This window comes from Bufo gargarizans, chromosome 9 (assembly GCF_014858855.1).
Source record: "Bufo gargarizans isolate SCDJY-AF-19 chromosome 9, ASM1485885v1, whole genome shotgun sequence".
Taxonomy (NCBI): Eukaryota; Metazoa; Chordata; class Amphibia; order Anura; family Bufonidae; genus Bufo; species Bufo gargarizans.
This window is the reverse complement of record NC_058088.1, coordinates 144,922,623-144,938,861: the sequence shown is the minus strand read 5'-3', so window position 1 is coordinate 144,938,861 and position 16,239 is coordinate 144,922,623. Positions and strand designations below refer to the sequence as shown.

General features: G+C 41.8%; 1 protein-coding gene across 1 annotated transcript in view; it reads left to right on the top strand.

Annotated features, from left to right (window-relative positions):
• The window catches only part of CNGA2 (cyclic nucleotide gated channel subunit alpha 2), a 151,836-nt gene extending 140,209 nt beyond the window's left edge, over positions 1-11,627 (top strand). The window contains exons 5-7 of the mRNA XM_044269008.1: positions 9,382-9,488; positions 10,039-10,802; positions 10,998-11,627. Of these exons, the coding sequence (XP_044124943.1) occupies positions 9,382-9,488; positions 10,039-10,802; positions 10,998-11,627 (1,501 nt within the window). The remainder of the gene's footprint in view (positions 1-9,381; positions 9,489-10,038; positions 10,803-10,997) is intronic.
• The last annotated feature ends 4,612 nt before the right edge of the window (positions 11,628-16,239 follow it).

Genomic DNA, 16,239 nt, shown 5'->3' with positions numbered 1-16,239 from the left:
CTTCAAAAGAGCAAAATTTGGCAAACTAAGAGAGGCCATGGGCCTAACTGACTGGGACAAAAATCTCAAAAATAAAAATACAGCCACAAAATGGGATATCTTTTAAAGCATCCTAAAATCTCATTGTGAGAGATACATACCGTATGGGAATAAAAGGTTAAGGAACAAAAAGAAACCAATGTGGATAAATAGAACTCCAAAGAAAGCAATAAATGACAAAAAGAAAGCATATTAATCACTAAAACAGGAGGGTAGCACAGAAGCACTGAAACAGGAAAAAAATTGAACATGTAAAAAACTATAAAAAGCGGCTAAACTAGAGACTGAGAGATTAATTGCCAAAGAGAGTAAAACTAACCCTAAAATGTTCTTCAATTATATAAATGCTGAAAAGTATAAATCTGAAGGTGTCAGCCCTTTAAAGAGTAATGAGGGGGGAGTCGCAGAGAATGATGAGGAGAAAGCAAAGCTGTTAAATATTTTTTTCTCGAATGTATTGAAGTACAACAGCGACTTAAAAATATTAAAATAGACAAATTGCCAGGACCGGGTGGCATACACCCCCATATCCTAAAGAAATTAAGTAATGTCATAGCCAGACCCTTATTTCTGATATTTGCAGACTCTATACTGACAGGGAATGTCCCACAGGATTGGCGCAAATGTGGTGCCAATATTCAAAAAGGGTCCAAAAACAGAGCCTGCAAACTATAGGCCAGAAAGTTTAACATCTGTTGTGGGTAAACTGTTTGAAGGTTTTCTAAAAGATGCTATCTTAGAGCATCTCAACGGAAATAAGCAAATAACGCCATATCAGCATGGCTTCATGAGGGATCGCTCATGCCAAACTAATTTAATCAGTTTCTATGAGGAGGTAAGTTCTAGACTTGACAGCAGCGAATCGTATATCTGGACTTCTCCAAAGCATTTGACACTGTACCGCATAAAAGGTTAGTATATAAAATGAGAATGCTCGGACTGGGAGAAAATGTCTGTATGTGGGTAAGTAACTGGCTGAGTGATAGAAAACAGAGGGTGGCTATTAACGGTACACACTCAGATTGGGTCACTGTCACTAGTGGGGTACCTCAGGGGTCAGTATTGGTCCCTATTCTCTTCAATATATTTATTGATGATCTTGTTGAAGGCTTGCATAGTAAAATATACATTTTCCCAGATGACACTAAACTGTGTAAAGTAATTAACACTGAAGAGGACAGTATACTACTACAGAGGGATCTGGATAGATTGGAGGCTTGGGCAGATACTGTAAGTGGCAGATGAGGTTTAACACTGACAAATGTAAAGTTATGCACATGGGAAGGAATAATGCAAGTTACCCGTACATACTGAATGGTAAAACATTAGGTAACACTGACATGGAAAAGGATCTAGGAATTCTAATAAACAGCAAACTAAGCGGCAAAACCAGTGTCAGGCAGCTGCTGCCAAGGCCAATAAGATAATGGGTTACATCAAAAGGGGCATAGATGCCCGTGATAACAACATAGTCCTACCACTTTACAAATCACTAGTCAGACTATACATGGAGTACTGTGTACAGTTCTGGGTTCCTGTGAACAAGGCAGACATAGCAGAGCTGGAGAGGGTCCAGAGGAGGGCAACTAAAGTAATAACTGGAATGGGGCATTTACAGTACCCTGAAAGATTATCAAAATTAGGGTTATTCACTTTAGAAAAAAGACCACTGAGGGGAGATCTAATTAATATGTATAAATATATCAGTACAGGGGTCAGTACAGAGATCTATCCCATCTCCCATCATCTATTTATCCCCAGGACTGTGACTGTGACGAGGGGACATCCTCTGCACGCTTGAAGAGAGACAGATCTTGTGCCCTGATTCCCAAACTCTTGAGCATCCACAGTCATAAGAAGACGGTGGGGAACGGCAATTACTGTTTATTGAGGTGGATGATGATGAGACACAGTTGTGAATAACTCAACAGCAATTACTGTCTCAAGAAGTTAAGGAAGAGGATAAGGCACAGTTGTCAATCACTGAGGTTGTGGCTAGGTCAACAAGTCAGTAGGATGAGGAGAGTGAGGAAGTGGAAGAGGAAGTGGCGAGTGGCGGAGGATGAAGTTACTGACCCAACCTGGGAAGGTGGAAAGCCGAGCAAGGACAGCAGTACAGAGGGGGAGGGATCTGCAGCAACGCAACAGGCTGTAAGAGGCAGTGGGGTGGCAAAAGAAAGAAGGCGGGCCACACCACACAGGCCCGCAACTGTTCCACCCCCTTGCGGAAATCTCCAGGGTGTAGGTGCTTTTTTGAGGAAAGAGCGGACAACAAAAGAATAGTAGTTTGCAACCTGTGCAGTACCAAAATGAGCCTGGGCGTGAACACTAGCAACCTTACCACCACTAGCATGATCCGCCACATGGCATCCAAGCACCGTAATAAGTGGGATTAACACCTGGGTCCACAATCGGTGTCTGCGGGTCACACCACTGCCTCTTCTTCCCCTATGTTACCTTCTGGCCAATCCCCTGTTGAAGGTGCAGGCCCGGATGCCTCCCGCTTTTCACCTGGACCTTTGCAAGCACCATCAGAGACCACATCCACTTCCGTGTCCCGGCGCAGCATCCAAATGTCCTTACCACTGGCCTTTGAACACAAGCGCAAATAACCAGCCACCCACCCACAGGCTGTAGCACTAAATGTGCAGTTTACCAAATTACTGGCCCTGGAAATGTTGCCATTTAGGCTTGTGGACACAGAAGCCTTCCGCAGCCTGATGTTGTCTGCCGTCCCGCGTTATGCAGTCCCCAGCTGCCACTATTTTTCAAGGTGTGCCATGCCCGCCTTACACCAACATGTGTCCCGTAACATCACATATGCCCTGACCAACGCAGTTACTGGGAAAGGTCCACTTAACCACGCATACATGGACAAGTGCATTCGGCCAGGGATGCTACATTTCCCTGATGGCAAACTGGGTGAATGTTGTGGAGGCCTGGAGCGAGTTCTACCCTGGGATGGCACAGGTGCTACCGATGCTAAGGATTGCGGGCCCTACATCTATCAAGGTTTCCGCCAGCACCTATGTTAGTGGCTGCAACACACACTTCTCCTCCTCCGCCTCCTACTTCACTTCCACGTCCGAATTATTTGCCTGCCGCACCTGCCTGTCATCAGTTGGTAGCTAGAAGCACTGCACTGCAGTGGGGAAGCGGCAGCAGGCCGTTCTTAAGCTGGTATGCTTATGAGACAAGCAGCACTCTGCCGTAGAGCTGTGGCAGGGGATAAGAGACCAGACTTAACTGTGGCTCTCGCCACTTACCCTACAACCAGGTTTGGTTGTGTCTAATAATAGCCGTAATTTGGTGTCAGCTTTGGAGCTCAGCAAGCTCACACACATCCCATGCCTTGCCCACGTCTTAAACTTAGTGGTTCAGCAGTTTCTTAAAACCTACCCCAATTTGCCTAAACTACTGGTGAAGGTGCGCCGCATGTGTGCACATTTCCGCAAGACATCGAAAGCTTCAGCCGGTCTGTCAATGCTGCAGCAGCGCTTTAAATTGCCAGCTCACCGGCTGTTTTGCGATGTGAGCATGTGCTGGAACTCCATGTTCCACATGTTGGACAGGTTTTGTGAGCAGCAGAGGGCAGTAGTGGAATACCAGCTGTAACATGGTCATCGCCTTTCCAGTCAGCTTTCGCTATTCACAAGTGAGGTGTGGGCATGGATGTCTGACCTCTGTGAGGTTTTAAGAAACTTTGATGCTCGAGTCTCCTCTCCGCAAGTTTTGCGGCTGCAATGCAGCCAATAAACGTGCAGGTAAGTACTGCCCTCACTTTAATACCAGTAGCCATGTTGGCTACTGGCATTACAGTGATTGGCTGGCCGGAACACGTCATCAGGTGCTATATAGCACCCGATGACGCATGTTCAACTCATTTGTAGTCAGCAAGAGCTGCGCTTCATAAGGGAAAGAGAGTGTAGGGAGTCTGAAATCAATTCAGTAAAAAAACGTTTCAAAGACCCAAAAGTCCTTTTAAGGACTATTGTGTGTGGTGGCAGGCTGGCAGTATTTTATAGCTACAGTACAAAATTTTCAACACTTTTTTTATAGAGGGTGTCTGCAGTGACTAGGAACATCTGTCCAATACCTTCTGTGTATCGGGCAAGAGAATGGAGAAATATCAGTAAAATTACTATATTTTTTTCCATAATTTTCAATACTTTTCTATAGAGGGTGTCTGCAGTGACTAGAGACATCTGTCCAATACCTCCTGTGTGTCAGGGCCAGAGAATGAAGAAATATAAATGAAAATTACTATATTTTTTCTACCATCTGTAAAACTTTTTTTTATAGAGGGTGTCTGCAGTGACTAGAGACATCTGACCAAAACCTTCTGTATGTCAGGGCCAGAGATTGGAGAAATATACCTGAAAATTAATATATTTTTTCCATCAATTTCAATACTTTTTCTATAAAGGGTGTCTGCAGTGACTAATTACATCAATATTATACCTTCTGTGTGTCAGGGCCAGAGATTGGAAAATATATGTGAAAATTACTATATTTTTTCCAACATTTTCAATACTTTTTCTATAGAGGGGTACAGTACTAAAGACATCTGTCCAATACCTACTGAATGTCAGGGCCAGAGATTGGAGAAATATAAGTAAACAATTACTATATTTTTTTCCATCAATTTCAATACTTTTTCTATAAAGGGTGTCTGCAGTGATTAATGACATCTATATTATACCTTCTGTGTGTCAGGGCCAGAGATTGGAGAAATATAAGTGAAAATTACTATATTTTTTTCATCATTTTCAATACTTTTTTTTATAGAGGTTGTCTGCAGTGACTAATGACATCTGTCTAATACCTTCTCTGTGTCAGGGCCAGCGATTGGAGAAATATAAGTGAAAATTTATATATTTTTTTCATAATTTTCACTACTATTTCTATAGAGGTTGTCTGCAGTGACTAGAAACATCTGTCCAATACCTTGTGTGTGTCAGAGCCAGAGATTGGAAAAATATAAGTGAAAATTACTATATTTTTCCACCATTTTCAATACTTTTTCTATAGAGGGTGTCTGCAGTAACTAGAAACATTTGTCCAATACCTTCTGGGTGTCAGGGCCAGAGATTGGAGAAATATAACTCAAAATTAATATTTTATTGTGGGGAAAAAAAACTTTTCTCAGCTTTTATTTACATTTGAGCAAAAAGTGTCCAGTCCAAAATTATTCATACCCTTCTAAATAATCAATAGAAAAGCCTTTATTGGCTATTACAGCAATCAAACGCTTCCTATAATTGCAGACCAGCTTTTTGCATATCTCCACAGGTATTTTTGCCCATTCATCTTTAACAATGAGCTCCAAATATTTCAGGTTGGAGGGTCTTCTTGCCATCACCCTGATCTTTAGCTCCCTCCACAGATTCTCAATTGGATTCAAGTCTGGACTCTGGCTGGGCCACTCCAAAACGTTAATGTTGTTGTCTGCTAACCATTTCTTCACCACTTTTGCTGTGTGTTTTGGGTCATTGTCATGCTGAAATGTCCACTGGTGCCCAAGACCAAGTTTCTCTGCAGACTGCCTGATGTTGTCGTTGAGAATCCTCATGTATTGCTCTTTTTTCATGGTGCCGTTTACTGAGATTAGGTTCCCTGGTCCATTGGCTGAAAAACACCCCCAAAGCATTAGGTACCCACCACCATGTTTGACAGTGGGGGTGGTGTTCTTTGGGTTGAAGGCTTCTCCTTTTTTACGCCAAATGGAGGAAACATCATTCTGACCAAACAATTAAATTTTGGTTTCATCTGACTATAACACAGAAGACCAGAAGTCTTCTTCTTTGTCCAGATGAGCTTTTGCAAAGGCCAAGCAAGCTTTTTTGTGCCTTATCTGGAGAAGTGGAACCCAGCAGTGTGCAGTGTCCGTTGGATTGTCTGCCTTGAGACATTGCCACCAGCAGAGCCCAGAATCACCAGGATGGCCTTGGGGTGGTGATCCTTGGATTCTTTTTAACCTCTCTAACTATCCTCCTGGCCAGCACAGGTGTCGCTTTTGGCTTCCGTCCATGTCCTCTGAGATTTTCCACAGAACATCTTGTATTTTTTGCTCAAATGTAAATAAAAGCTGAGACATGTTTTTTTTTTCCACAATAATGCCTCTTGTATCTAGAAAACTGTGCATGCACTTCAGCACACTAACACGTCATGCCCTCCTTGAGCTGCAAGGAAAAATGCTCTTCCCCAACATCATCTGATATCCTGGATTTTTACCCATTGGAACTCCCACGCTACATACAGTATATTAGACCGCCTGTATGAGCAGACAAAGGCGGTCAATGATTTTTTTATGCAGCAGACAGACAGGTCTACTCCCTGGTATAACTTCCACGTTAACCAGTGGCAGCTTCCACATTGTGCCATTTGATCAGGCCCTTTGAGGAGGCTACTTTATTTGTCAGTCGGCAGGACCAGAGGATGAATGATGTAATTCCACTCCTTCACGTCCTGGAGCAGATTTTGATAAATCTGGCTGGCCAGGGGACAGGAGATATGCTGCCTCCATTTTACAGCCATATGAGCCCTATGGGGGCTGAACTGGTGGAGGAGGAGGACATTAATGCCCAGGGATTACATACAGAAATAGGCGGTTTATCTTCCCAAAAGACAGGAGAGGAACAGGAGGAGCATGAGGAGCTGGAGGGTGATGAGAGATGAGAAAGACTAGGCAGATGACCCTAACACACTGTAGCAGAATGCAGTGGATTCTCTTCAATTCCCTTGCGCAAATGGACAAATGCTGAGTTGCTTACGTAGTGATAGCCACATTATCACCATTTGGCAAGCGGATGACGTGTGGCTCTTCATGATGTTAGACCCTAGCTGCCAGAACAAAATTAGGGCCTTTTTTACACCTGCTGAGAGGGATGATAAACTCAAGTACTATCGAGACATCCTTTGTAGTTGGTTGTTCGCTGCCTATGTGTCCCATCGCCCATCCTAAAGAAGGTCTGACCGGAGGGACCTTTTTCCCTCACGTTCCACTGCCATAACTGCTGGGGGGGGGTGCAGGAGCAGCACCAGCTCCATCAGCAGCAACTTAAGTAATGTGCAACTGCAGTAATGCTCTGACTGCAGTGTTCTGCCATACCAGAATATTGTGAAAAATGGCCAGCTACTTCTCAGCACGTGCTTTAGCCACTATTCTGATGCTGCCAGAATATACATACTTAAGATGAGCAAATCAATTCTATTAATTTGGATTATTTTTTTTTATCAGATATGATAACATTTTCCTATATAACACCCTCTACTCTCCTAAGACTCATCTAATTTTCTAAAAAGCCAATAGACATGCGCGAATAAACACGAGTATTAATTAATTAATTGTTAACTACAAGTGAGATGTGCAATCCAATTCTCTATCCAAAGCAAGAGAACTGAAACATACCACCAGGATTATACTTTCCTCAATAAGACATTGTAACGAACCAGCGGGTGTGAACCCATTGTGCCACTAACTGGCAATACTCTAGAGGGGCGTAACTAAGCAACACCAGGTCTTCACTAGCGGCTCTGGTGATGAGGATAGACTTGAGCCACGGTAGTTGCCAGGGGCTACTCCAGAGCGTAAACCGAGTCAGTGGCAGCTGGTCCAGCAGACCGGAAGATACGAACAATGGTACCAGCAGAGTCAGACAGTGATACTGATAAAGAAACAGATGCAGGAACTAAAGACAGGCAAGGCATAACAAGGCAGAAGCAGTTACCTGCGCAACAAGCGATAGAAGCTAAGCGGCCCCAGGCAGAGCTGCACACGGATGGTGATTCCCCCTCCGGAGAAGCCAGGGACCCTCTTTCGGAGGCAGACATAAAACAAGAACAGAAGCAGACATGAACGGAATAACAGAAGCAGTAAGGACTGCCAGACAGAAAATAACAGGACACGGAACAGACGCAGATAAGCTCCGCTAGGCTCAGATGCAGATAAGCTCTGCTAGGCTATACAGAAATGCAGAAATGACAACGGATGCAGTTAAGCACTGCTAGGCTAGCAAGGAACAGAACAGGAACAAATAACATCATAGTACAGGGCAGGTACAGACAGAACAGGACATGGCAAAAACAAGATACTAAATACAGAATACAACAATGTAAACCTAGGCGGAACCACAGATGGAAAGACCCCTTGGGTTAGCAGCAAGGAGCTTCACCAAGAACGGAACAGGATAAACTGACAGACAGAACAAATAAACCAGAACTGACCCCAGGAACGAGTGCACCTGCAAAACCCCACCCAGGCACAGCAGACAGGGGGGGTTAACCCCATCAGCACCAGAGCACAGAACAAGACACACAAGAACAGAACCAGACGTTGCCCCTGGCAACCGGCATACACGGGATACAGAAATGCAGATACAGTCAAAGGGGTACACACGTACACGAGCAGAGTACAGACTAGAAACCGCATACAGCATGCAGCCCCTAGCAACCAGCCTGCACAGGATTCACCCGCAGCCAGTACACAAAAACCATGCAGCCAGCCTGCACGGCAACACTCGTCACGTTGAACTGCACTGTGACAGACAGACATGCAAGCCAGCTCCCTTTCCAGAACCTGCTCTCTGAGTTGAGCTGCTTCACAGTCCCTCCTTTTTGCTTTGGGTGACAGCCTTACCATCCAACCAGGAGACTACTAAAGCTTGTGTACTTAGCTGCTGCATGAAGCTTTCTGCTCCTGTATCAACTAACAGAGATAGATGCTCTGTGCTCTGAGCTCTATGTAATAGTTTGGCTCCAGTGAAACCTACAGAGAGCAAGGAGGACTTTTAAAGTCAATAGAAATAACTCAACATAAACTGTTTTGTTTTAAAGAGGTTTTCCAATTTATTTTTGTTATCAATATCAGATCGTGGGGGTTCGACACCCAGCACCCCTGCTGATCAGCTGGTTGAAGAGAAGGCACTTGCTGTGCCATCACTGCCTTCTCTTCATTGTTGCAACTGCAGTGGTGAGCAGGTGTAGCTACAAGAACCCCCCCTCCCATTCACATCTATGGGACAACTCGTTCATATGCCCTTGAAAAGGAATAAGCTATGCCATAGAAGTGAATGGGACTGTTTCTTGTAGTTACACCTGCTCACCTCTGCGGTTGCGATGGCGAGCAGGTAAACAAATAAGAGATGGCTGTACTTTCTGATCAACCAGCTGATTGGCAGGGGTGCTGGGTGTCAGACCCCCGCCAATCTGATATTGATGACCAATAAATATAACTTGACAATGCCTTTAATTGAACTAGTTAAATTACAAAAAAATGTAATCAGAGTCTTGGGCTTCCAGTAATTTTCCAGTAATCATTGATAATTGTTCTTTTTATTTTAGGGCTTGTTTTAATGACCTTCAGACCAGTTATATTATAGTGTGGCTCACACTGGATTATGTTTCTGACATCATATACATCATTGACATAATTATTCGATTTCGCACAGGTAATCTATGCTTTCAATATTTTTCATTCAATTTTACAATCAGTAGTTTTACAACAAAAATTGTTATAACAATCCAATACATGCATAACAAAAGATATACAGAATCAAACAATATGGGACAAGAGACATTCTGCTGGGAATATAGCTCAAAGTGTTTATAGTCTTAAATGAAAAATATTTTGAAAAATAAAGCAAATAAAAAGGATAGCTGTTTGAAGCACTAACAGTATCAGAACCACATTAGGCCACAGTAGTGGTTAAAACTGGAAAGGTAAATCATGTAAATGGGAGACTGACACGGTGAGGGAACAAAAGGAAGAAGGGGATGTTAGTCCACTGCACTCATTTGTCTATAGTGCTCACATAGATCTCATACAGGTGTACCAAATGTTTACTTGACAATGTTTAGTGCCTGAACTGTACTAACTTTAAGACATGGTCACAGTCACAATGTCTTCATGTACTGTTGCAGCGAGCAAATGAAAACTACTAAAATGAACAATTTAAAAAGGTATCAAACTTACAGACCTGTACTCTCTCCTGTTTTTAGGATTCTTAGAGCAAGGACTACTTGTCAGAGATCCCAAGATGCTCAGTGACAGTTATATACAAACCTTGCAGTTCAAATTAGATGTCATCTCTATACTTCCCACAGACTTGGGTTACCTTGGGCTTGGGATTCACCGCCCAGAGCTTCGCTTTAACCGATTACTACATTTCCCACGCATGTTTGAATGTTTTGACCAAACTGAGACTCGAACTAGTTATCCAAACATTTTCAGAATATTCAATCTAGTGCTATACATTCTACTCATTATCCACTGGAATGCTTGCATTTATTACGCTATATCTAAAGCAATTGGTTTTGGTGTGGACACATGGGTTTACCCTAATGTTACTGATCCTGCCTATGGTTATCTGACACGTGAATATGTCTACTGTTTATACTGGTCTACTTTAACACTTACTACAATTGGAGAAACCCCTCCTCCAGTCACAGACACAGAGTACCTTTTTGTCATCTTTGACTTTTTGGTTGGTGTTTTGATCTTCGCTACTATTGTAGGAAATGTTGGTTCTATGATCTCGAACATGAATGCAACCAGGGCTGAGTTTCAGGCTAAAATAGATGCTATCAAACACTATATGCAATTCAGAAAGGTAAGCAAAGATTTGGAGGCCAAAGTTATCAGGTGGTTTGATTACCTTTGGACCAACAAAAAGACAGTAGATGAAAGAGAAGTGCTGAAAAATCTTCCTGACAAACTTAGGGCTGAGATTGCAATAAATGTTCATCTGGAGACACTAAAGAAGGTAAGTTGCTGCTAAATCCTCCATCTCTATAATTGTTTTGGAATTTTTTATTCAATATCTCTTGCAGTATATGAGAGGACAACATGTGCAAGTGTTATGTTACTTGTATAAAGATCATTATTGTCCTTTAGTTTGTTGTATATTAGTTATGTAAATTTCTCTTTCATCTCTGATCTATACATTGATATTTTTCAGGTACGCATTTTTCAAAATTGTGAAGCAGGCCTCCTAGTGGAGTTGGTTCTTAAACTGAGACCTCAGGTTTTCAGCCCAGGAGATTACATCTGTCGGAAAGGGGATATAGGTCGGGAAATGTACATAATCAAGGAAGGAAAACTAGCTGTTGTTGGGGAAGATGGAATTACTCAATATGCTATTTTAACTTCAGGGAGCTGCTTTGGTGAGATTAGTATTTTAAATATTGAAGGGAGCAAGATGGGCAACCGCCGGACAGCTAGCATTCGTAGCCTTGGTTACTCTGACCTTTTTTGCCTTTCAAAAGATGATCTAATGGAGGCATTAGTAGAATATCCAGATGCTAAAAAGATTCTTGAAGAAAGAGGAAAAGAAATACTTGTAAAAGAGGGCCTACTTGATGAAACAAAGGAGAAAAATGCAATGAATGGTAAATCTACAGAAGAGAAATTAGAGCTCCTAGAGTCGAATTTGGACCTGCTGCACACTCGATTTGCCCGTTTGCTTCGAGAATATAGTGATGCACAGCAGAACCTCAAACAAAGGGTCACTTTTTTAGAGGGAAGATTAAAAGACTTACAAGCTGGTGAGATATCCTCAGATGACATGGAGGGAAAAAGTGATGCCTAACAAAGTTTTTTTCCTTTCATATAAATGGCTTCATTTCATGAACTGTCCTGAGAATGTGATGTTCTAAGTTCTAACCAAAATATTGCAGTTTATGTGTGATTCTCCTTTTTCAAATAACATTATTTTTGCATTTCTTAAAATCCAGTCTGACTTTTTCCACATATACAGGTTCTGGTGGCGCTCCCACTCCCTAGTTGATTGATAATTGTGTCAACTGGGATTTGAGTATCAAACACATTACTAATTACCTCATGATTTCAGCATATTGCTGCTTCACATGTACTTCATCTCTTGGGCACTTGCTAAGCAACCAATCAAACTTATCCTGTCAATAAAGAACAGAAAAAACTAAACTAAACTCAGTTTATACAAGCAATGCTTGCTTATACATATTCAAAACTATTTATTTTTCAGATCAGATACCTTTGCTAAGTAGAAGCAAAATATACATGACTTGTGCTTTAATGAGAATATCATCGATAAGTTTTATATCAGGGAGCTATAAGGAGATTCATTGGTAGGCAAGAATGCATCAAAAGAATAATGATGTCTGTGATGCTTTGGTAGGGACTACATATATTTCAAAAACAAACACTAGATAGATAGATAGATAGATAGATAGATAGATAGATAGATTATAATTTACCTGAAATGTTCATTTCATGACGTCTGTAGGCAGCACAGTCACACATGGGTTAAAGATCCCTAGGTACAACTAGACAGAGAAAGGTAATACGCAGTCATGATCAATCAAATAACTATTCACCCTGGCCCCTATAAAATATGGGCAGGAAGAAGGAGCCAGTATATTTTTATAAAGCAATATTGAATTTATTAAAGGGATGGAAACTTGTGCTGCCTACAGAAAACAAGAAATTACAATTTCAAGTGGGTGGGATAGGAGACTACGTTCAAATATTATGGTAAATAAAGGCCTATGCAGAAACAATGTATAGCCTGTCTTTCTTCATCAAGGGTAATGACATTGACCAAGCATCCGCGTTGCAAAAATTGTTCCAGTAGTATGTGCCCCGGTTCAGTACAGGAGATGGCAGTTGAGCAAGTAGGCCCCTTTCACACGAGCGAGTATTCCGCGCGGGTGCAATGCGTGAGGTGAGCGCATTGCACCCGCACTGAATCCTGACCCATTCATTTCTATGGGGCTGTTCACATGAGCGGTGATTTTCACACATCACTTGTGCGTTGCGTGAAAATCACAGCATGCTCCATAGAAGTGAATGGGGTTGCGTGAAAATCGCAAGCATCCGCAAGCAAGTGCGGATGCGGTGCGATTTTCATGCACGGTTGCTAGGAGACGATCGGGATGGAGACCTGATCATTATTATTTTCCCTTATAACTTGGTTATAAGGGAAAATAATAGCATTCTGAATACAGAATGCATAGTAAAATAGCGCTGGAGGGGTTAAAAAAATAATAATAATAATTTAACTGACCTTAGTCCACTTGCTCGTGCAGCCCGGCATCTCCTTCTGTCTTGATCTTAGCTTTGTGTAGCAACAAGGACCTTTGGTGACGTCACAGTCATCACATGATCCATCACATGATCTTTTACCATGGTGATGGATCATGTGATGACTGTGACGTCACCAAAGGTCCTTGTTGCTATTTTACTATGCATTCTGTATTCAGAATGCTATTATTTTCCCTTATAACCATGTTATAAGGGAAAATAATACAATCTACAGAACACCGATCCCAAGCCCGAACTTCTGTGCAGAAGTTCGGGTTTGGGTACCAAACACGCGCGATTTTTCTCTCGCGAGTGCAAAACGCATTACAATGTTTTGCACTCGCGCGGAAAAATCGCGGGTGTTCCCGCAACGCAGCCGCACATTTTCCCGGAACGCCCGCATGAAAGGGGCCGTGACTAATGAAACTGGTAGTACTTCTCAATAGGTCCCCTGATCTACCAAGCTAGTGGTATTACTTGCTCTCTGGCCCTTATTAGGTCCTGGATGGTGAAGAAACAGGGTCTCAGAATTTCTGAAAATATTTGTCTTCTGGATATATGGTAATACAGTACATAGGACATCAACAATCCTTATGACATCAAGGGAGTGTCATTCATCCCGTTTGTGACCTGTCGGAATCTAGATCTCTAATAAAGTTCCTTGTATGACCAATCCTGTAGTTCATTAATACACTTTGCAGAGGTGACGACAACTATCAAGACAATCCTGAAAACTGATAAACCTGAAAGAAGAATCCTCCATTGTTTTAAACTGATGCTTAGTCAGTGGAGCTAACACTATATACAACCACAATATGGTTCAGTCAATGAATGCTGGACTGAGATTCTTTAAGGCTCTGGTAATAATGTAAGCTATGGGAATATACAGACGTGGACAAAATTGTTGGTACCCTTTGGTCAATGAAAGAAAAAGTCACAATGGTCACAGAAATAACTTTAATCTGACAAAAGTAATAATAAATTAAAATTCTATAAATGTTAACCAATGAAAGTCAGACATTGTTTTTCAACCATGCTTCAACAGAATTATGTAAAAAAATAAACTCATGAAACAGGCATGGACAAAAATGATGGTACCCCTAGAAAACACAGAACATAATGTGACCAAAGGGACATGTTAATTCAAGGTGTGTCCACTAATTAGCATCACAGGTGTCTACAACCTTGTAATCAGCCATTGGGCCTATATATATGGCTCCAGGTAATCACTGTGTTGTTTGGTGATATGGTGTGTACCACACTCGACATGGACCAGAGGAAGCAAAGGAAAGAGCTGTCTCAAGAGATCAGAAAGAAAATTATAGACAAGCATGTTAAAGGTAAAGGCTATAAGACCATCTCCAAGCAACTAGATGTTCCTGTGAGTACAGTTGCACATATTATTCATAAGTTTAAGATCCATGGGACTGTAGCCAACCTCCCTGGACGTGGCCGCAGGAGGAAAATTGATGACAAATCTAAGAGACGGATAATCCGAATGGTAACAAAAGAGCCTAGAAAGACTTCTAAAGAGATTCAAGGTGAACTTCATGCTCAAGGAACATCAGTGTCAGATCGCACCATCCGTCGTTGTTTGAGCCAAAGTGGACTACATGGGAGACGACCAAGGAGGACACCATTGTTGAAAACGAATCATAAAAAAGCAAGACTGGAATATGCCAAACTACATGTTGACAAGCCACAAAGCTTCTGGGAGAATGTCCTGTGGACAGATGAGACAAAAATCGAAGTTTTTGCCAAGGCACATCAGCTGTATGTTCACAGACGAAAAAATGAAGCATATCAAGAAAAGAACACTGTCCCTACTGTGAAACATGGAGGAGGCTCTGTTATGTTCTGGGGCTGCTTTGCTGCGTCTGGCACAGGGTGTCTTGAATCTGTGCAGGGTACAATGAAATCTCAAGACTATCAAGGAATTCTAGAGAGAAATGTACTAGCCAGTGTCAGAAAGCTTGGTCTCAGTCGCAGGTCATGGGTCTTGCAACAGGACAATGACCCAAAACACACCGCTAAAAACACCCAAGAATGGCTAAGAGGAAAAAATTGGACTATTCTAAAGTGGCCTTCTATGAGCCCTGACCTCAATCCTATTGAGCATCTTTGGAAGGAGCTGAAACATGCAGTCTGGAAAAGGCACCCTTCAAACCGGACACAACTGGAGCAGTTTGCTCATGAGGAGTGGGCCAAAATACCTGCTGAGAGGTGCAGATGTCTCATTGACAGTTACAGGAAGCGTTTGATTGCAGTGATTGCCTCAAAAGGTTGCGCAACAAAATATTAAGTTAGGGGTACCATCATTTTTGTCCATGCCTGTTTCATGAGTTTATTTTTTTACATAATTCTGTTGAAGCATGGTTGAAAAACAATGTCTGACTTTCATTGGTTAACATTTATAGAATTTTAATTTATTATTACTTTTGTCAGATTAAAGTTATTTCTGTGACCATTGTGACTTTTTCTTTCATTGACCAAAGGGTACCAACAATTTTGTCCACGTCTGTATATACAGCAGCTTCTTATCCTAGCTGATCAATAAAATCACATGATGTTTGAACAAGGTGAGATCAATTCAGACAGCAAAGTTGGATATCTTATTATTTCCTCAGTATAGCCTCCAGAGCAGGTTCTTACAACTTTTTCACTATCCAAGAGAAGATTGTACAGTTGAGGTTCCACTCCTCTGGATAAAGCTAATTATAAAAGTGGATTAAGGCTAGGTCTACACGACGACATTTGTCGCGCGACATTTTGTCGTGTAGACCTAGCCTAACGTGGATAGCTCACAACCTTTCTCAGAATGGAAAAGGTGCTCTAGTCTTGACTGATCACCCAATCAGTAAAGAATCTGTAATGAAAAAAGTTATATATAAGACTGGCACTCACTGTGTGGGTCAAATCAACACAATTTAATAAAGCAGCAGAAATACATATGCTAATCACACCATAAAAATCACTTAAAACAACTCTACATGACCACAGTTCCAGATAGATGTATATCTGTGGAAATAATAGAATGAAAGCAATCACATTCAATCACGATCTAAAATGTATGAAAAGCGCTTAAAAAACGCAATGCACTCGCAGCAGTCCTCTACATACAAAGTAGGGCCCTATAGAAA